Source organism: Crocodylus siamensis, chromosome 1, assembly GCF_052110815.1.
Source record: "Crocodylus siamensis isolate JL-2025a chromosome 1, ASM5211081v1, whole genome shotgun sequence".
Taxonomy (NCBI): Eukaryota; Metazoa; Chordata; order Crocodylia; family Crocodylidae; genus Crocodylus; species Crocodylus siamensis.
The window spans coordinates 271405410-271427107 of NC_143395.1; the positions used below are offsets into that span (position 1 = coordinate 271405410).

The window sequence follows — 21698 nt, forward strand, 5'->3', positions numbered from 1 at the left end:
TACAACATCATTTTGAAGTTATTTTCTTCATTTACTAAGATAAAGATTAATGTGTTGGAAATGCAAGAAAAATTTTATGAAAACAGTTTGTATTTAAAACCAAGTTATTAAATAAGGAAGTATTACTATACTGAGATTGAAAATTTGGTGCATGGAAGCCAGAAAACAAAGGTGTTTAGGCAAAAAAAAATCTATAGGGACCTAAACTTCATAGGTGCTTTTGAAAATCCCAGTGACCACTCAGCTCTCATTGACTTCACTCCCATCCAACCTCAGCTTACCTATCAGCAACCTTCAGTACCTGAATGTCTTTGAAAAATCTGATCCAGTCTCCAAGTCTGTAAACTTAACAGATTTAATCCTCTATCATTTGCTATTTATTTACAGGTAAAAAATTAGGAAAAACTTATTTTCCACTTCTAATTGGTTTCACAACTTTAAATAAACTATTTAAATAATACTGTTCCTTTCTCTGTAGCTAGCATCCAAAGTTAGTCAGGCAAACATTTCTGTGCGTATTTATATTTACAAAAACAAAAGCATTTGCTCCTATCTAAGTACTGACTGTAGCAAGACCTTCATAAAGCTTCAGTCAATCTTAAAAGTCAAAAGATGTCCCTCCCCAGCTACAGTTCTGTAAATCCTTTAAAAAAAAAAAAAGCCATAAAATGTCATTGCATTAAAAGTTCTTAACACCTCATTAATGAAGCTTTAAGAGATTTTAAGTCATACTAAATTCAGGCTCTAACACAGGCCAATTTAAAAAAAATAAGTAGAAAGAAAAAAAATGTAGTTAGCTTATTTTTTAAAGGAACCATTGGCCTTTAACAACCATAGTTAAAATCCTAGTCACTTTTCCTAGTTAAAACATATAAAATGACATTTTTACATTCCTCATGTTTGCTACATGTATTTATTCAGGATTATACTTTTGGAAATAATGGTTTTTACTGTTCACTGCTTTTGCACAGTAATGGCACAACAGCAAGAAAAGGAGCTGCGCTGGAATCTCTCTCATGTGTTATCAACAGAATAACTGACATTCTGTTTGCCATCCTGCTACATTTGCCAATCCTGCTGCACATAAAGGAGTTACAAAAGTTTAAGTAAAGAAAATAATTTGGTCCAAGTTTAAAAAACAAAACAAAAACAACACACAGGCAATAGCAGACAAATGGAAAGAATTTATCCTGACCCTCAGTTCCTAGGATGGAACACAAAGCTGGCCTTTAGAACTTTCTGGGCATGTCTACACATGCAATTAATGCAAAGCAATAACTCTAGAGTAGTTTGAGCCAGAGTAAGCTGCTCCCAGGTGCAGCATCTACACATGTGCCCAGGACAGCACTAATTCGAGCCAGGGCAGAGCAGTCCCAGGCTGGCAGGGGGCATTGGGGGATCAGCTCCAGGTGGTGGCGTTGGGGGGCAGAGGGGCTGGCTGGGGGGCTGAAAATGTGGACATGTGTGGCTAGGCAGCAGGCAAGAGTCTGGCACCTGGATCGCTAGGCTGATGGAGCAATTTATGCCCATGGTCAGTATCTACATGTGCGCTCATATCTTACTGTAGCATTTAAATTACTTGACTGTGGTCTAATACCATTGCACATGTAGACAGTGATGCTTTATTCTGCAGCCAATTAGTTGATTCTGCAGTAAAGTGCATGTGTAGACACAGCCAATGAGATTACCTGCAATCCAAACCTTTAAGTCACACTTTCGGAGCTACCCTAGAAAGCAGTGCTGCAAGAGAGTATAGAAACAGTAGTCTAAAACATGGGTTCCAAGTGCTACACAGTTGTATACGGATTCTACCACAGAGAAAGCTATCCCCGAAATGAGTGAAACAGTGCAACTTGGCTTTTATCTCCAGTGACATCAACACCAAGAAACTGCACTAAACAATTTGCACTGGAATGACTAAACCCAATTAGCCATAATACTTCATCATCCCCACAGCAGCCCACTAACAGGGTAGCCTGTCCCCTTCGAAGGAACCACCAGCCCTGCTGAGTAGCTATAGCTCCTCAATGAGCCATTCCTTTAAACCCCCCAGAAAGAAGAGCAGCAGGGCAGTGAACTGTAATTTAACAGCTGTAAGCCAGAGGCAAGTGGTGAGCTACACCACTTGCTTCATGGAGAAGCCAGATTACTGTGCTAGGGCCAGAGCCACTGGGGCCTCCTCCTGGTATCAAGGACAAGACATCAGGGCTTTGTCTATTTAAAAAGTGAACTGGCGGAAGAGCTCCTTAGGTAAGAAAAGCTAAAGGCAAGGCAACCTGTTTGCACCCACCTTTGCAAACAAATATGGAGCTTAGACAGACATAATTATAGTGGGAGGAGGGGATGAAGAAAAATCATGGTTCAAATTAATCTACTGGTACTGTTTTGTTAATCCTATTTTGTGTTAAGTGGAATTAAACAAAAAAGACCGCAAACCCCCAAATGAAAGAGGGTGAAGTCATCACCTACTGCGGGACAGAAGCAAACAAATAAAAGATTAGCTGAAGTGTGCTTCAGAAGAAGAGCACTGACTCTATTCTAAGATGTCAGGGGACAGATCTTAGAACTGGGAGTGGGGGAAGGCAGGCAGCTGCTGTGCTTAGGCTCCAGCCCCTACCCAGGGTCAGGGCCCTAGCCACAGCTGCTGCCAGCCCTGCCCCCAACCTCTGCACCCCACCACCTCCCCTTAGCAGCCTCTTCCCTCCCAACTCCCTCACACTCAGCTGCTGCTGCGTGCGTGCACCCTATAGCAGTTGTGTGGGCCAAGCACCACTATTGAGTTGGCAAGGGCCCTGCTCCGTGCCCTAAACTAAGACAAACATGGAGCCTTCCAGTGGGAAGCAAGGTGGGGGGAGGCAAGGAGGGAAAAGAGGGAAACAGAGGTGGCCAGGAGGCAGGCACAAGCTGCTTGACCAGACCACACTACTTACCTTTCCATTGCCTGGCCACACTACTTACCTTTCCATTCCCAGCAGCAGTGGGAAGGACAATTTTCCTGAGCAGGGACAAAACCCCTCAGGCCCCAGGGGAGGCATACCTAGGCCAAGGGTCAGGGGGGATGTAGTCAGAGAACTGACTGGAGGGACTGGATGTATTTAAATCAGCTGGTCTGGACGATCTCCACCCCAGAGTGCTGAGGGAATTAGCTGGGGTCATTGCGGGACCCCTGGCACGGCTTTATGAACACTCGTGGTGCTCTGGTGTGGTGCCAGAGGACTGGAAGAGGGCCAGCACGGTTTCCATCTTCAAAAAGGGGAGGAAGGAGGACCCAGGAAACTATAGGCCAGCTAGTCTTACCTCGATCCTGGGCAAGCTTTTTGAGAGAATTATCCTGGCATATGTCCACGACGGGCCAGCAGGGGAGATTATGCTTAGGGGCAACCAACACGGGTTCATTAGAGGCAGGTCCTATCAGACCAACCTGGTGGCCTTCTACGACCAGGTCACAAAATCCTTAGATGCAGGGGTAGCAGTGGACATAGTCTTTCTGAACTTTCGGAAGGCCTTTGACACTGTCTCTCACCCTTTTCTCATTAAGAAACTGGGGGACTGTGGTGTCGACACCTACAGTCAAATGGGTTGCCAACTGGCTGGAGGGCTGCACCCAGAGTGTGGTGGTGGATGGGTCATTTTCAACTTGGAGGGATGTGGGCAGTGGGGTCCCCCAGGGCTCAGTCCTCAGGCCCCTACTATTCAACATCTTCATCAGTGACTTGGACAAGGTGGTAAAAAGCATCCTGTTCAAATTTGCTGATGACACTAAGATGCGGGGGGATGTGAGCAAACTAGAAGGGAAGAATATGCTGCAATCGGACCTAGACAGGTTACAGGGGTGGGTGGATGAGAATAGGATGGGATTCAACACTGACAAGTGCAAGGTGATGTACCTCGGGAGGAAGAACCAGAAGCATACCTACAGGCTGGGGAACTCCCTTCTTGTCAGTGCAGAGGCAGAAAAGGATCTTGGAGTCATCATTGATGTCAGCAGTGTGGGGATGCAGTCAGGAAGGCCAACCATACCTTGTCATGCATCTACAGATGCATCTCAAGCAAGTCCAAGGAGGTGATACTCCCCGTCTATGCAACACTGGTCAGGCCGCAGCTGGAGTACTGCTTCCAGTTCTGGGCACCGCACTTCAAGAGAGATGTGGACAACATGGAGAGGGTCCAGAGGAGGGCCACTCGCATGATCGGGGGCAGCAGGGCAGGCCCTACGAGGAGAGGCTACGGGACCTGAACCTGTTCAGCCTCCACAAGAGAAGGCTGAGGGGGGATCTTGTGGCCTGTCACAAACTAGTCAGAGGGGACCAGCAGGCATTGCGTCCCTGTTTCCCCAAGCACTACCAGGAGTGACTAGAAATAATGGTCACAAGCTGGCAGAGGGTAAATTCAGATTAGACATCAGGAGGCGCTACTTCACTGTCAGGGTGGCTAGGATCTGGAACCAACTTCCAAGCGAAGTGGTGCTGGCTCCTACCCAGGGAGCTCTTTAAGACAAGGCCCCAATACTCTTTCCTGCCATTGCAGGGGTTGGACTAGATGATCTGCTCAGTTCCCTTCTGACCCTACTAACTATGAAACTATAAAGCTGACTGTCTAATATTTAAATTCTATACATGGAAAATTATTACAAGATTATAATGTTTTTCATATATAGAATCTAATTATGGGGGGGGAGGGGGAAGGTCACCTTAAATTCAGGGTCTCTGAGAGTTGTAGAAACACAATAAATCAGTGCAACTGTCTTTCTTCCCCCTGCACTCCAGTCTGTACCATGTGCACTTGCACATTTGTTAGGAGAGGCTCTGACATATGCAAAGAGTTATTTTTTACTATGCCTATACTATACTATTTTGTCAAATTCTCCCAGTCATTTCAGATTTGCCAGTGGTAACCAGTGACTGAGGTACCCGTTTCCTCTATATCAATCCAAGACTCCTCCAGCCAAGACAGGCAAATGGTTTTTCCCATGTTTTGAATGATGTACCTCGGCTTCATTCAAAAATAACTACATCTTATGTACCATCCTATTATGGCTAACTAATAACTTCATACAACAGCTACAAAATACTAGCAATGCTCTGGGAATAACATGCAATTAATTAACTGACGCTGCTCTTGGTGTTTACTCTGCAAATATCATTTATGGACCTCCTACTTTAGGAGCAGCTTTTTGTTATTGGATTTTTTTTTAAGTCAGATGCCTTTCTGCTTCTTTAGATTTGGACCCCAATTAGAACTGAAATATGAATGTTTCAACTGTTCACCTGACATTTCCTGCCCTGCTGCACTTATGCCCATATTACAGGGGTCATTCACTGAAGGTTTCCCCAATTCATGCCCGCCTGTTTTATTTTCATTTTTTTTAAATTAACTGAGATCTCTACACAGACTTTGCAAACATGTAAGGAAAAAAGGTAGGCAACAATATAATAATAATAATCATTATAATAATTATTATGTTATTATAATAAAATAAATCTGGTTTGAAAATGGGACCATATGGATACTTGTGTTTGAACCAATTAACATTTTGGTCTTGGAAGAGAGGTATTTAATTAGAACCCACTGCAAAGACTGAAAGTGACAACAGATGGTAAAGAAAACCTGAAAACTGAACATTTCAAGCAAACTTAAGTGTTTGAAAGATCTTTAACATCAACAGCTGGCATATATATACATATACCTCTATTGTTTCATCCTGATGCATAGGATAATGAAAAAGGAGAGTTACCCAGTACACGTGTAAATAATTTGATACAATCATTCAAAATTGCCTTCAAGGTAAACCCTGCATCCCATTTCTCAATAAACAGACTCTTCAGATGTGCCAAGAGAATTCCTCCCCGCCTTCAAGCTTTATATTAGAAGATGCTTTGCAAATGGAAGATGGAAGTCACCAACAGCAGCAGTGAGCCACTAATGAAGTGAGACTGGGGGGAGGGGGGAAATGGTGGGGGTAGCTTACATTTTTCATGCAGACTTTCAATCAAGAAGCAGTCTTTAACTTCATCAAAGTCTAAAAATGGTTCTGTTGCATCTACTTATAGCCTACTGTCATGCCTTTATTAAGGGGACTTCAGTGTGGCAGGCAAAGACAAAATACATAAACCTCATTTCTATGGAAAATGGTGGTACTAACTTGTGTACCAGGTACTGCATGAGCAGGGCACTAGTATTGAAGAACTGTTGTTTGGGGGAGCCCTGTTTCTTAATATGTCTTGTTACAGTAGCCTGAAGTTCCAGTTAGTGTCAAAGCTTCTTTGTGCTAAATAATGTCCAAACTATTAAAAACAAACAAACAAGCAATAAAACCAATTTAAGGTGTTGTTCCTTACTTGTTGTGATCTATAATTTGAATTTCAGATGCTGCCTGTGCAAATTTGATCTCAGAATACCCCGTCTCTACTGGCTTCATTAGGTCCACAACAGATACTAGAGATGCACTATACATTGGTCCATATAGCATCAGCACCAATGAAAGGAAAATTGGCATTATCAGCAATCAGCTTTTTCTGGCCGATAATGTCACAGATAAATGGCGCATGCACGCACGCAGCTACAGCATGCACACAGCCAGGAGAGCAGCCCAACAGCATGGAAAGCAGTGTCCAGCCAGCAAGTCTGTGGGGGAGGGAAGGGGCATGGCAGGAGGCAGATCAAGGCCCCCATGGTGAGGGAGGGAATAGAGCTGGGGCAAGGCTCCAGGCGTAGCCCCAGGCGACTTATCCAAGAGAGCAGGGAGCGGGCGGCTCCTGCCGCTGAACGCACCCCCAGGAGAGGCACGTGCCCCCTAGATCTGTGCATGGGCTGAGGGTGGGCTGCCACTGTGGGCTCTTTGTGGAAGGGGCGCTGGGACAGGGCTGCACTCGGGGCAGGACAAGAGGTAGCAGCACTGGGAGAGGGGCTATGGTGAATTTTTGGGCAGCTGTAGCCCACCCCATAGCCCCCCATCCCAGTGCTGCCAACGCCTGCCCTGCTCTGCCCTACCCTAAGCACAGCCCCGGCCCAGTCCCACCACCGGGAAGAGGCCACAGCAAATAGCCGACCCCTCATCCTACATACAAATCTGGGGGGCACATGCCCCCTATGCCTCCCCCAGGGTGCGCACAGCAGTGGGAGATGGCCTCTCACCCCGCCCTAGCCACACCCTGGCTGGGCAACGCCAACCCCTGCCCCACTCCCTCCCTCACTGTGGGGGTCTCAATCTGTCTCCCCCCACCCCTAATCCCTTCCCTCTCCTAAACTTACCAACCAGATGCTGCTCTCCAAGCTGCCAGGCTGCATAACAGCAATCGGATCAGAATCAGCCAATAGGGCTGGTTAATAATCAAACATCAGTATAGCTCCCTCCTCTCCCCCCACAAAAAAAATCTTTATCTGAGCACCCATCAGACACCACTTATTTTTACATAAATTTACACCAAAAGCATACATTTTAAACTATGTTCTCACCGATTGGAATATCTGCAGATCCTTCACCCAAAGACTATTTAATAAAAGTTAGGAAGCCAAGCCAGATTTTGAAACTATTTATTCAATTTCAGTCCTATGTCTATTCTATTCAGTTTTTAAACTCTCCATCATTACCTTAGAATACAAGTGCCCTCTAGAACAAATTTAGACAACACAGTATTTATTACACACACTCTTCACTCTCAAAGGAAAGAGCTGAAGTTTTAAGTTATTTTTATTGATTTTTTTTCCCATGGTATGGCTGATATCCTACATGCATTTGCTATTAAAGGCAAGGTCAGGGAAATGTGCCCTGTGGTCAGAATGGAAAATGCTGATGTTGAAAGTAATTCTTAGTTCCTGTGAGACTTTATTCCAATCTCAAGTTAGTCTTTTGAGAAAAAAATCATCTCATATATTGACAAACTTTGCCCTTGCAGTAGGCAGCTTCCACATGCCTGGAAAAGCAATGCTGATGACTATGTTTTCATGCCTGAGCATTTAAATTCTGGTTCAAGGCACTGAGCACCTGAGATTTTGAATCTGACATTCTACTGAAATCCATCATAGCAAGCAGATGACAGGTTTGATGTGCTCATAGCAGCCAATTTTACTAAATGGGGGGCGGGGGGGGAGAGTTGTTGCCTTACACATTAGTTGGACTGTCCTAAAGGGCCAATTTCTTCGTAGCTAGGTACACTGCAGTATAGCTGAAACCTGACAAAAAGGCAAATATTACTAAAAACAGGTCAATGTCTGCTGGACTGTGAGGATCTACAAGCCAAATCCAGATGGCAGAAAGCATTTCTTAAAGATACTGGTATAGAGGAGTATAGCATCAACAAGGAATCTAGATACATTACAACTGTACACTGATAACCAACTGTAGGCAAGTATATTCAACAAGAGGTGACTACACAAGGGTTAGAAGTTATTTAAAACATTTACCTCAGCCAATCTGTAAAAAACTGAAGGTTCACCTTCACTTTAGCTTTTCTTCAACCACAAGTCAATCCTGGCCAAGAACTAAGCCAATTTGATAATAGTGACATTATTAAGTGTGGTGAAGGAAAGTTCACCTGTGAGTCATGTGTCTTAACAATTGTTGCACCTGTATGTGGAGACTGAAATGAAGCAGGAACTGATTTCAGGAGACTTTATAAGCAAGAATGCTGGACAGGGACATAATGCTTCCCACCTCAGATAATCCCCCCTCATCCTTTCTTTCTGCAAGGTTTAAAACCACTTCAAGACTTTTCCCAAAACCACTGCCACCTCTCTTACACATCAGCATTACAATCAACTGGGTCAAACGGTAGAGATCCAGGAGGTTTCAGAATAGAAGTCTACCCACCTTCCACCAACAGCAGAAGACCATACAGTACAACCACAAATGCTGTTTCTATACCTTGGCCCCGTCTGCTCCAGACTGCACTAGACGTAGGATTCAGTTAAATCAGTGGTCTCCAGTCTTTTTAAAAAGGAGATCACCTTTGGCATTTAAAAACAACCTAAGATGTACTATGCTCCTGCCACCCCTCCCCACCTTCGCAGCAGGTAAGTCTGTGGGGAGGGGATGAAGGTGGGGAAAATCAAGGCAGGAGAAAAAATTTGTTGGGGGGGGGGGGAAGAGTGCCTCCCCAGCAGGCGAGTCCCACCCAGCCCAGGCCCCACTCAACTTACCCCTGCTCCTGCCTCTGCAGCACAGTCCCTCACCACAGGGGCCTTAATCTAGACTCCACCCCTTTCCCTCCCCCACGGACTGACCTGCCAGGCTGGGGAGAGTGCATGCATGCACTCAGGCACTTAGCCCCCCTCCTCAGCCTTGGATCAACTCCAACAGGCTCTGAGATCTACCACAAGAGGCTCCAAGATCTACCAGTGGGTGGATCGAGGTCTATTGGTTGGTGACCACTGAGTTAAATGAATTTAAGAGGCCTTTGGTCACTTCCCCATGAGCTTACTCAGAAAAGTTCTGGCACTGGCCCTATGAAACTAGATCTGGGTTTTCAAGTATTGGCTGGGCCATTTGGCATTTGTAGGAGATAAAGTATCTTTCACTGAACGAGATATTGGCTAGTTTGGTTGAACAAGGCTCTAGTTGTTCACAACTTTCTCAACAATCAAAAAGAGCGAGGATCAGACTCCCATGTCCTGTGCAAAATCTCCTTCAGAGTGCTCTTCCATACTGAATCATGAACTATAGGAAGGACCATTTGTTGGACACAAATATATAAGGCCCAACAGGTCTTCCTGCATAAGATGATATGGGGTTTTGTTTTTTTAATAAACAAAGAACAGTTTTTCATAATACTTCATGCTAGGTTCTGCAACTAACTGCAGCCAAGCCTAATTTGATGATAAAGCTTTTACAGAAGCAAGAAAAAATATATTTTTATAATATGAGATAGAAATAACCATTAGGAGGATGCATTTAAGGGACACAAACATAAAACATCCTTAAAAAGGCATTATGTATAATTACAATTGAAAGATTAGAGAATAAAACCTTTATAAACAGCTGACTGTGTAGTTAGTTTCCCTGCATCTCCTTTAGTCACTCATTTCTTTAACTCAGCAAGATATGAAAGTAAAGGAATAGGAAGATACAATTACAAAATCTCAAAAGGGAACATGGAACTTAAAAGTACCTTTTTCCATCTTCTATGCTAATCTTCAATAGTCAACTTAAAACATTCCAAAAAAACATGACACATAAATTTATTAATAAAATACAAGATTTACTCATTAAAAAAACCAGAAAAGGAACATAGGTTGCAATTCTAATGGCTAATTATTTCCAAGACATTTAAGAACTTGTCAGGCTAAAGAGAAAATTCCAAGAGGGTAACATGGCTACAGTCTGACAATCAAGCTGTTACCACACTATTGCTTTCGTAAACAGTCACCTCTTTCACTTTTTAGCAAAGCCATTCAGCAACTTCTATACAAAGTTTTGGGTTGGTTACTTTCTTTTTAAAAACAGACTGAAATCTTTAATTCCCTATTGGCATACTCAAACCTCTACGTGACATAAAATTATCCCTTTAGGTTCAGAAATAAGAGTCTGCAGTATTAGAGATCAGATTGCAGACAGACATCAACTTGCACAGTACTCGATGAATGTCTTGCTCTGTTTGAGAAATCCTATATAATTTTAAAGCAGATTCTGTATTTAATCTAAAGATGAGGTCCCTTCCTACCCACCTCCAAATTAGCCTGGGGGGGGAAAAAGCCCCTCATCTTAGATTCTTCATCGGGGGGGAGGGGGGCGGGCAGGCAGCTGCTATGACTCCGATACTGGCTCCGAGCCTGGATTAAGGCCAAACTCAGACCAAGAGCAGCAGCCTCCTACCCACCCTCCACTTGTCCTCTGCACCATTCCTTTCCCCCCATGCTCCCCCACTCCCACTTCTTTCCGCCCCTCTACTATCAGGTTCAGCTCAGCTCCAGCCCAGGCTGTGTCCCTTCCAAGGCACAGAGCACATGGAAACTGTCCCTTGTCCAGCCAGTCAGCAGTGCTGACGCTGCAACATGGCCGGGCAAGGGATGAGCTTCCTCCATGCTGTGCTCCAGGAGGGAACAGAAACCAAGCAGTCTGACAGTAAGAAAGGAAGGGGGAAAGAGGCAAAGACTAGGGGAGAGGGGGAGCTTGGGGTGGAGGTGCCAGTGGCAGGGCAAAAGGGCTACCTGCCCCCTCCACTCCAATCTTCTCTGATGTAGCAGTGGGAAAGGAACAAATTCAAGACAACCCACCAAAATTAGATTCTATACCCAGAAAATTATAACAAGTTATAAAAGTTTTCCATATATAGAATCTAATTAATAAGGGGTTGCCTTAAATTCAGGGTCAACTTAAATTTGAGTATATAGGTTGTTTTTCTCTTATATTCCTCGTTTGTAGATCAACTCCAAGAATTCCCCCACCCCTTAAAAAAAAAAACCTGTCTGATGTACAGAACAGAGCCTTTGAAAAAAAAACTGTATCCACCTCTTTAGAATTGTATCTTAATACAACTGAGTAACTACTTACTTGTCACGTAATTCAGTATATAGCTTTCCATTTGAATTTTTTTCCTGCTGATAAAGAAGCTCCTTGAGACCTTCATTCTCATGTCTTGGTGTACCGTCTATATCGAGACAACCACACATTGGAAGCACAGTTTATTAAAGTTGACATGGAGAGGAAATAAAGATTGAGTGTGCACCCTCTTTTGCATTATCTGAAGGTAGCCTGAGAAGTTTGGTTAAATGTATCCACATTCACACACAGTACCCTTACACCACATCACACAAATATTCAGGTTCGTCTTATGCATTCGATGCTTTCTCAAAAATATCGTAACCTCATTAAGCAGTAAACTGAAAGAGTGTGAATGAAAGTGTTTTGTTTTTAGAACATTTGACGTAAGCAACAGCTAACAAAGATAGCTACAAACCTCACACCTATTAAAACTGGCCCACAATGAGGTTTTAAAATTCAGAATTTTAAAGAACAGTGTGGCCTGTAGATGTGGTCAATTATCTGATACCTGCCTGCATGTCTCTTGCATGCATTCCCAGATTTACACTATACATGAACTCCAACTAAATGGTTATTAAGTCTTGAGCTTTGCATTGAACGCACCTCTGGAGCAGTAGCACCCAACCTTTTCACTCTGCAGACCAGATGAGTGGTCAGGTTGGTCAGTCCACAGGCCAGATTCAGTCTATGGGCCTGACCCCTCTGCATGGCAACAGCCCACTTGCGGCCCAATCCCAACCCCTCCATGCAGGGCTTTGAAATTTGGCAAGGGAAGAGCAGTGACAGGGTTAACAGATCCCCTGCTACCATATTTCCACACCCATGAGGAGCTCAGCTGGCTGGGTGACATAGCTCCCTGGGCCACATCTGGCCTGTGGGCCAAGGGTTGAAGTACCCCTGCTCTACAAAACTCAGTATCTCACTGTGATGTCATTGTCACACAAGTTAAGATACACGGCTGAACATTTTTCAGTTCCAATTAAGTGAAAAAAATAAATTTAAATGATGTCAGCTTTAGTATAGGGGCTTGAAACAATTGACACCTAATAGAAAATGCAGGAAAATGTTAAACAGTTTGGTAGCTAAGGAAGATCCATCCAAGAAGCACAACAGTGACTTGAGTATCATGGCATCTTTGCTTGCAAGAGAATGAACTCACCAGAATGGTCAGTGCCACCTGCTCTACTAGACAGCCCATAGCAGAAAGTCAGGACAGGGTTGTTTTTTTTAAGCTACTTTTGATAACCAATTATTCCTCAGCATTCAAAGTCACTACGCAACTATGCCTCACGCATAGCTGTAGTGACAACAGCAATCCCATCACTTTCTGTTTCCAGTTTCCACCACAAGTAATCAGGAGAACAGTTCTTCAAATTTTCCTTAGAGGCCTTCAAGACCTAGTGCAAACACTTTGTGCCCACTTACCCCAAAGCAAGAATAAAACTGACCACACAGAGAAGTCAACAGAACAGTTATTTCCCAAATCCTCCTATCACCCCGTTGGCAGACAGATAAACAACTCTGGCAAATGGATTCATCCCAGTGAAACTGCTGAGGACAGGAATGTTGATATCCATTATCTCCATCCGCCATTTCCCAACTAAACCAGACCAAGGAGAACCTCCTTTAATCAAGGTGGGGATGGGAAAGCAGAGAATTTTTTTTTTTTTTTTTTTAAGAAAACACAGACTTTTGAGAAGTAGGGGTACACCAATAAAGATTTTCTTGGCTGATACTGATGGCCGATTATTAAGCAGCCATATTGGCCAATACTAATCTGACTGCAGATTTACAGGAATGCAGCCCAGCAATTTGGAGAGCAGCATCAGGCCGGTAAGTCTGTGGAGGGGAAGGGGTGTGGGGTTGGGGGGTGCAGATCAAGGCCCCCCACAGTGAGGAATGGAGTGAGGCAGAGGCAGGGGCTGCCCACCCACGACAGCAAATGCAACCCTGTGGCCAGCTCATCCAGAATGCATGGGGGGGGGCGGGAAGAGAGCACGGGGGGGGCAGCTCCCTACCACTGCGCACACCCCCAGGGGAGGCATAGGGGTCATGTGCCCCCAACCTGTTTGTGCACAGGGTTAGGACAGGCTGCCCACTGCAGACTCTGGGCCAGGGGTTACACCAGCCTTTTCCTGGCAGGGGGGCTAGGCTAGGGCTGCACTTGGAAGGGGTGGCAGGAGTTCTGGGCAGCTGCAGCACTGGGCTATAGGGTGGGATGGCTATAGCCTGCCTCCTCCCTCACCTCACTTTGATCTGCCCCCCACACACTATAGCCTGCCCTGGAGCCTCCCCCCCATCCCACCAAGTGCCACCACCACCCACCCTGCCCCTGCCTGAAGCCCTGGCCCAGCCACCCCCCGAGAAGAGGCTGGCAAAGTCCCTGGCTCCAAGCCCACAGCAGGCAGCCTGCCCTTGCCCCACACACAAATAGACTCCAGACTCTGGAACAGACTCCCAGCAGGGTTGGTGCAGCCACCTACCATGGAGATCATCAAAGGAGACTGGATGCACCTCTTGCTGGGGTTATCTGACACGCCTAGGGCAGGGAGACTGGACCCGATGATTTCATGAGGTCCCTTCCAGCCCTAAATGTCTGTGAATCTGGGGCACATGCCCTCTCCCCAGGGGGTGCACGCAGCAGTGAGGAGCTGCCCACCCTTCCTACGGCCCCTCTCCACCCCCGAGTCACCTTCACCGCTGTGGCTGGGCAGCGTGTGCCCCTTACCCCACTCCCTCCCTCACTGTGGGGGCCTCAATCTGCCCCCCCTTTCCCCCCAGACTTACCAGCCTGATGCTGCTCTCCAAGCTTCTGAGTTACGCTCCTGGCCGTGTGCATGCATGCATGCATGCAGCATTTGTCAGTGACATTGATCGGCTACACCAACCAAAAAAAGCAAATGGTTGATAATGTTGATTTTCCTTTTATCAGTGCTGATCCGATATACAGCCAATATATCAGCGCACTTCTACTGAAAAGTATTTTCTGTTTGATATTTTCTTGCTTTTTGCTGGCTGACTAAAAAGCCTAATTCTGTAAAGGCATAAGCATGTGAATCGCAGTGAAACTTCTAGAAGACAGACATTGACAGACACCAGAGTCTGATCCTTATAAGCTATGAAGTCAAAAAGAGCTTATCTTTATAGATCTTGTGTGTGTAAACATTACAGAAATAACATGCTCTGCTCTGCAACATAACGAAATTAGAGAGAAAACTGCAAGTGAAAAATCCAGTCTGAGTTAGAGGATTTCAACTCAGGGAGAAAACAAACAAACAAACAAACACACACACACTTCTATCAAACTTATTCACCTGCTGTTGTGACAGGCAACACATCCAATCCAAGGGAAAAATCTGATTTTCCCTCAACTTTATTTACTTGACAACACTTCTACCATTTGTCAGTTTTCCCTTTTCTAGGGAGTGCCCTTTATATACACCCTACCTAGATACAGAAGAGCTGTTTTTAGAAAAACATGGAAGCACCAAAAAACAAAACAAAACAAAAAAAAACAGGACTGTAAAAGAACATGCAGATACAAGTAATGTGACAACACTGCCCCACTTAATCAAGGGGATGGGAAGGCAAAGAAAGTATTTTCAAGAAAACACAGGCTTTAGAGAAGTAATTTCTATTTGATAATGTCTTCATGGTTCTTGCTGGCTGACTAAAAAGCCTAATTCTGTAAAGATATAAACATGTGAATTGCAATGAAACTTCTAGAATCTATGGTACTGCTGAACCAGATCTACCAAAAGACGCAATTCAGGGAAATGCCTGACCCCACCCCAAAGGGACAAAAGACACAGTATGTTTCATTTCGAAAGTATGATATTAAAAGCTTATCTACACCCGGGCAAAAGGTGTGAATTATACCACAAACATGCATTAGTGCACACTCACTTGGTTTTTAATGCATGCTAACTCCACTTACTAAACACTTTGGCTGTTGACATGGGGCATGAGAATGAAGCAGGTAGGAAATTCATAGCCCATGCAATTTTGCAGTAAGAATACATAATAGCTCACCAAGTTTCATAGATTTCATAGACATTCAGGCTGGAAGGGACCCTGAAGAATCATCGAATCCAGCCCCCTACCCCAGGGGCAGGAAGTCAGCAAGGATCATAGGAGCCCAGCAAGATAGACATCCAAATGCGTCTTGAGGGCGTTCAAAGTGGGTGCTTGAACTGCCTCTGGCGGCAGTCTTTTCCAAACCTTGGGGGCTCAGACAGTAAAGAAGTTCTTTCTTATGTGCAGCCTGAATTGGTCGTGGTGGAGTTTGTGACCGTTCGATCTTGTCATCCCTTGGGGCGCTCTGGTAAACGGACGTTCCCCCAGATCCTGGTGGTCACCCCGACAAACATGTAGGTAGCTACCAGATCACCCCTGAGCCTGCAATTTTCCAGGCAGAAGAGTCCCATAGCTCTCAGCCTCTTGTGATAAGGTCTGTTTTCCTGACCTCTGATTATGCGCGTGGCTCTCCTCTGCGCGCTCAAGCTTCTCCACATCCTTTTTGAATTGTGGAGCTCAAATTCAAAGTAATTCAAGTAACTGAGAATTCAAGTAATTGAGAATTCATCTCCTTATCTACCTACCATCTTTTTCAGACATCCTGCTGGCCAAATAAAGATCATATTTTTGCTGACCTTTGGCTTGAACATGTCCAGTGACAGCTAACTAGTCCAAGGTACTGAGTGCAGTCAAATCAGATCACCAGCTCACTTTAGTTGCCAATTACTTATTTTCTGTCTGATCAGCTGCATTGTCTGATGAGAAATTCTGAGTAAGCTTATAAAATTACAAGATACTAGTTACGTATACATCTAGCTTATGCACTGATGCACAGAAAAAGTTAACATTAAACACTTATTTAAAATAAGTGGCTAACTTTAGGTAAAGGTACAAATTAGGATCCTGCTTTCAAGTAAAAAACAAACAATATAATCCTCAGACCTTTCAGCAAGTCTTCAAACACATGTCAGTGCTCATAGGTCTGAATGTTTAACCCTGTATTACAGCTAGGGAAACCTGAGGCTCAATGAAGTGAAATGACTTACTCAAGGTCAGCAGGCAGTGGCTGAGCCATGAAGTCAGGTCTCTCAGATAACTGGCATTCGATGAATATGCCACCCTTCCCAAAAAAAGGCTCTTGGTGGCTTACAAGATACAAAATAACTTATAAAGCAGGTAGAATATTAAAAGAGGATATAAAAAAACCTCCCTACATGATATCCCGTCTTAGACTTGCTTGCTAAATGCCTGCTCAAATAAAGTCTTAGGAGCAAGGGTTTTCAAGCTTCTTCACCTCAAAAGACTCCAGAGACGACTATGAATGAAAATCCTGAATCCCAGTCTTCACTCTTTTTACTACAGAAAAAGAATACAGCAATGCTTTGGTTGCAAAGAACCTGGGAAGACCTGTACAGGTCTGAACATGTTTGATACTATGGATTCCTATTTGATATCTCTGGGGTCTTGCCAGTCACATGCAGGCGTTTGCACATGGAGTAACAATACTGCCCAGCACCTTAGAAAAGAATCTAATGGCACCCGAGCGGAGAAGAGAATCAGTCATAAAGCAGCCACTCCACCATGTTGCTGCAGCATTTGATATACATATAGGTTGGGCTGTCCCTTTCCAGTTACATATCTCCTCCAAAAGTCCCAGCGAGGGCCCTGCTGTCAAAAACAGATAGTTTAAAATAAAAACTATGCAAACTGTGACTTCACTCCAAAGCCTAAGGTTGAAACCACGCAGGCAGGTCCCGATGTCAGGTCCCTTCATATGGTTCCTCGCTACGGAAGACAAAATATAGATATACATGCACCAGCACATATTTTATTATCTTGATAATAAAATATGTGCTGGTGTGTGTATATATATCTATATTTTGCCTTCTCCAGCGAAGAATTGCACAATGGGAGTTGACAATGGGATATCTAGATCTAGATGCATCTGGATTGATCTAGATAGCTACATTCACGTATGCGTCTAGATGAATCTAGATCAGAGATATACAGCAAAAGCTTTGTTATCCGGCACCCATGGGGAAATCGGTGGGTGCTGAATAAAAAAATAAGCCAGTTATCTGAGAGGCCGCCTCTCCCACCATGTCCCGTGCGCCGCCACCCCTCCTGCTGTGAGGGACAGGGAGCGGGGCAGAAGAGAAAAAGGGAAAAGAACTCTTATTGTGGGGGCTCGGCAAAACCAGAAGTGCCACAGCAGGCACTTGCAATTTTGCTTTTACCTTACAAGCCAGCATGCCAGCTTGTAAAGTGTCAGATAACGCGCCTTTTACTGTATCTCGAGATGTATTAAGTTTTGCTTTCTAGATAGATCTAGGGATATATATCTAGAGAGAGAGAGAGAGAGAGAGTCTCTCTAGACATGTCCAGACCTATTATTTTGCCTTCCTTAGCAAGGAAGAGTACAAAGGGAGCCGACAATGGGCTATATAGCTGTGTCTAGGTCAATCGAGATGCGCCTAAACACAAATCGAGACCGAGGCTCCTAAACAGGTACCTCTAGGTGCGTGTGTCCAGACCGATCTAGACAGATCTCGTACATCTGAACTTCGATGTATCCAGACACCGCAAAGGTATACTGAGGCGCGCGCGCAGAGGAGGCACGTGTGCACGCCGCATGTGTCGCGCACACAGGGGAAAACAAAACCCTGCGGCATTTCCCTCCCCTCGCCGCTCCGGCCACCATTAGCGAGTGCAAGCAGTGCAGGGGGAGGGGGCACCATTTTCAGCCCAGCGCAACAAAACGCGGGCCCTGCCTCGTGCTTCCTTCCACCCTCCCCCCCCCCCGGCCCGCCCGGCCCGGCCCGGCGCAGCCCGAGGGCCGCTTCGGGCCCGCAGCAGCAGCGCCCGCGCCTCCGCGCTCGCAGCCGGGCCCGGCCTTTGCATTATGAGAGAGGCCCGGGGCGGGAGCGGGGCCGGGAGCGCCCCGCGGGCCGCGGTACCTGTGGCGCCGAGCAGGAAGTCCAGGGTGCTGTGTCGCGCTGCTGCTGCTGCTGCCATAGTGCGGGGGAGCCCCGTGCCATGCCTGGTGGAGTGCCACTGCAGCTGGAGCCTGTCTGCGCGCGGGGCTCGGGCTGCGGCGGCGCCGGCCGAGTGTGCATGTGCGTGTGCAGGGGCGTGCGCGGGGAGGGGCGGCCGAGGGAGGAGCCGCGCTCCCGCCGCTGCAGGCTAGCTCCTCACCACAAGGCCGCCCGCGGGAGGCTTCTCGTGTCTCCCCCCCCTTGTACGACCAGCCCGAGTTAAGCGTGCCAAAAAAAGAAATACATAAATCATGGACTAAATACAGGGGTGTAGGCTGTAGCCGGGTTGGTGAAAGGGCTTAGGCAGGCAAAGTGTTTTGGATGAATAATCTGATATCGGATCGACTGAAATAGTGGGAAGCAGTGGCGAGGTGTAGGGGGTGCGAGGGGCTGCATGCGCACCCCTGAGAGCGCCGGGAGCAGCGGGCCCCCCACAGCCCACCCCGCCGACCTGGAAGTGCCAGGGGCCAGGTGCGGGTCGGCAGGACCGGCCACGGCCCCCTCCCCCCCCGGCCACTGACTGTCCGCTGAGGGGTGGGGGAAAGTACCCGCCGACCCAGGAGGCATCAGTCACATGGTTGGAAGAAATTTTCTTAGCAAGCTTTGGGGCTTAAAACCCCTTCCTCAACCTGCCAAAGGGTTTTTAAACCCCAAAGCTTGCTAAGCACATTTTTTTTTCCAAACTATTTAAGTTGGTCTAAAAAAAGAGATCAGATTCACCTAACAAACCTTGTCTGGACTAAATACAGACGTTGGATTTATGACACATTATAACCTGCCTGCCATCTGACTCCCCAGGTACCTCTTCACTATTTAGCAGCTACATTCATTCCCCTTCCCCCCATGGTCCAGCCTGTCTCTCACCCACAGACCCCCCAATTTACATTTTCACTGACTGGCTTTCTTGCATGCAGCCCAGCCTCTGGCTTTACTATTCCTTCCATTCAGGAAGAGCACACACCAACCGCAGCTGCTTCCTCAGCCTCACGAAGGGTTTTTATACCCGAAAGCTTACTAAGAAGAATTTTTCCAATTATTTAAGTTGGTCTAATAAAAGGTATCAGATTTACCCAAAGAACCTTGGCTGCCTATGTCCTTAACACAGCTACAACCTACATCCCTTCAAAATGCAGTTATTTCTTGAGGCAGCTCATTAAGGCAGCAAATTGCAAAACCCAAGGCAGTCTCAGGGAATCTTAACTGGCTTCTGGGTTTGTTTTTAATTGATCTATTTTGTATTCCAGGTCAAATCAGTTCCAAATCATATTGATGGAGCAGGCAGAACTCAATCGTTCTACGCACCATGTATGGCACTACAACCAGCGCACATCTTCTGTCTGAGGCTCTCACCCCAGGGAATTCAGATACTACCAAATTCATTGGCAGGCAGCCTATTTGCAGGCCCAAACCCGGAGGTCTTGGGATTCAGCTGGCCCCATTTGATCTTAGCCTGACTTCTGGATTTTTTTTTTTTTAATTTTTCATGTTCCAAATCAGCCAAATCAATTCTAAATCCATGAGTCATTCAAGAACGCACCTGGTCCTGCTATCGGCAAACATCCTCCAGCCCCACCTGGGGCTTCAGGTGCTTCCAAATCATTTGGCAGGCATCCTACGTGCAGATCCAAGCCCAGAGACTTGGGGTTTGGAGGCCCCCAAGTTTTGCTTGCCCTCAGTCATACAACTGCAGGAGCAACCTAGGGAGAAGTCTCCCATTTCCAAGAAGTGGGCCTAAAACCAAGACCTTCCCACTGGAAATGAAAGTGAAGGTTAACTATATATTACCTCTGCCCAGCTATCCCCAGTAACTAGGAAAACTGCCTTAATGATCATGGTGTTTCCCCTGCCATTTGCAGTCAGCACTTTCTTATGACTGCTTACCTGGAAATAAAGAAAGGCTTCAGCTTTGATGACCCAGTTCTTACTCACTCTCTGGCTCTACACAGTGTGCAATATAAAATAAATAAGATGACTTATTTGCATACGTGTTCACATATTTTTCAAGGTACGATAGTTTTTCAGCAAATACAATCATTGAGAGCTTTCAATATGATCGGTTCATATTTAAGACCCGGCAACGCAGAAAGCCGCTGCAGCTCAGGTTGCACCCCCTCACAATGTCTCAGGCTGTGCCCTTCTGCCACCTGGGAGCAGCCTGGCAAGTGTAGACTGGCAGCAATGCAGGGAGAGGCCACCCCTAGTAGCAAGGCGGGGAGGGGGGGGAGTTGGGAAGGAGGGAAATGCACTTCAAGTTAAACCGGCCCTGATGGGGAGGACACCCTAAGGTGCAGCACAGAGCAGTGGCATGCGGGAATATGCATGCCAAATGCCTTCAGCCCTCGCCTGGCAGCTGCAGGCCTGTCTGTGCTGGTGAGAATCTTTGCCTAGACAAAACTTGTTCAGCATAAGCCTAGGACAAGAGAGGCAGCCTTTGTGGGGGGTGTTAGCCTTACACCCTCCCTGAGTGCCACTCTAATCCCCTTGCTCTGCCCCATCTGCTGCTCTGCTTCCTGCTCCGTGCCCCATCTGCTCTTTGTTGCTGCCTTCTCTGGGCTCCCTGCATCATCCACTGCTCTGCTGTCTACTTACTGCCCTATGCTCACCATCCACTGCTCTGCTTTCTGTTTCCTGCCCTATCTGCTGCTCTGCTTTTTGCTGCCTTCCCCATGTTCCCTACCCCATCCATTGCGCTGCTGTCTACTTACTACCCTCTGCACCCTGCCTTTTGAAGTGCACGTCACAGGTTGCCTACCCCGGTCTAGTGGATCACAGGTGGTACATATTAGTTGGGTCAAAAAAGGTTCTTTTACAGTTGCTTGTGTGATAATAACAATATACTATTGTATTCTATCCTGTAGGATCAATGTGACCCTAGAGGGGGGAAACAACACTTTTTCAGCACATACGTTTATAGTTAGTTATTCAGTGATATTATTGCTCTTTTTGCTGAACATACTCAGCATACAGCATCACAGTTATCTCAGCTTTCATTACCAAACAAGCCAGTTTATTTAGTAGAGGAGCCTGGCATTGTAAAGTACCCAGGTGACAGTCAGCCTGCAATATGACCCCAATTTTCTATCTTCAGAGCCTATAAATAAAACCAACATTAACCTAAACAAAGCTTAGTGTGGCAAAAGAATGCAGTGCTCAAGTGCTCAGTCTGG

The 21698-nt window shown here is 45.9% G+C and overlaps 1 protein-coding gene across 1 annotated transcript in view; it reads right to left on the reverse strand.

Annotated features, from left to right (window-relative positions):
* The window catches only part of SMS (spermine synthase), an 81235-nt gene extending 62591 nt beyond the window's left edge, over positions 1 to 18644 (reverse strand). The window contains exon 1 of the mRNA XM_090062311.1: positions 18454 to 18644. Within this exon, the coding sequence (XP_089918437.1) occupies positions 18454 to 18511 (58 nt within the window). The 5' untranslated portion in view covers positions 18512 to 18644. The remainder of the gene's footprint in view (positions 1 to 18453) is intronic.
* Between the last annotated feature and the right edge of the window lie 3054 nt (positions 18645 to 21698).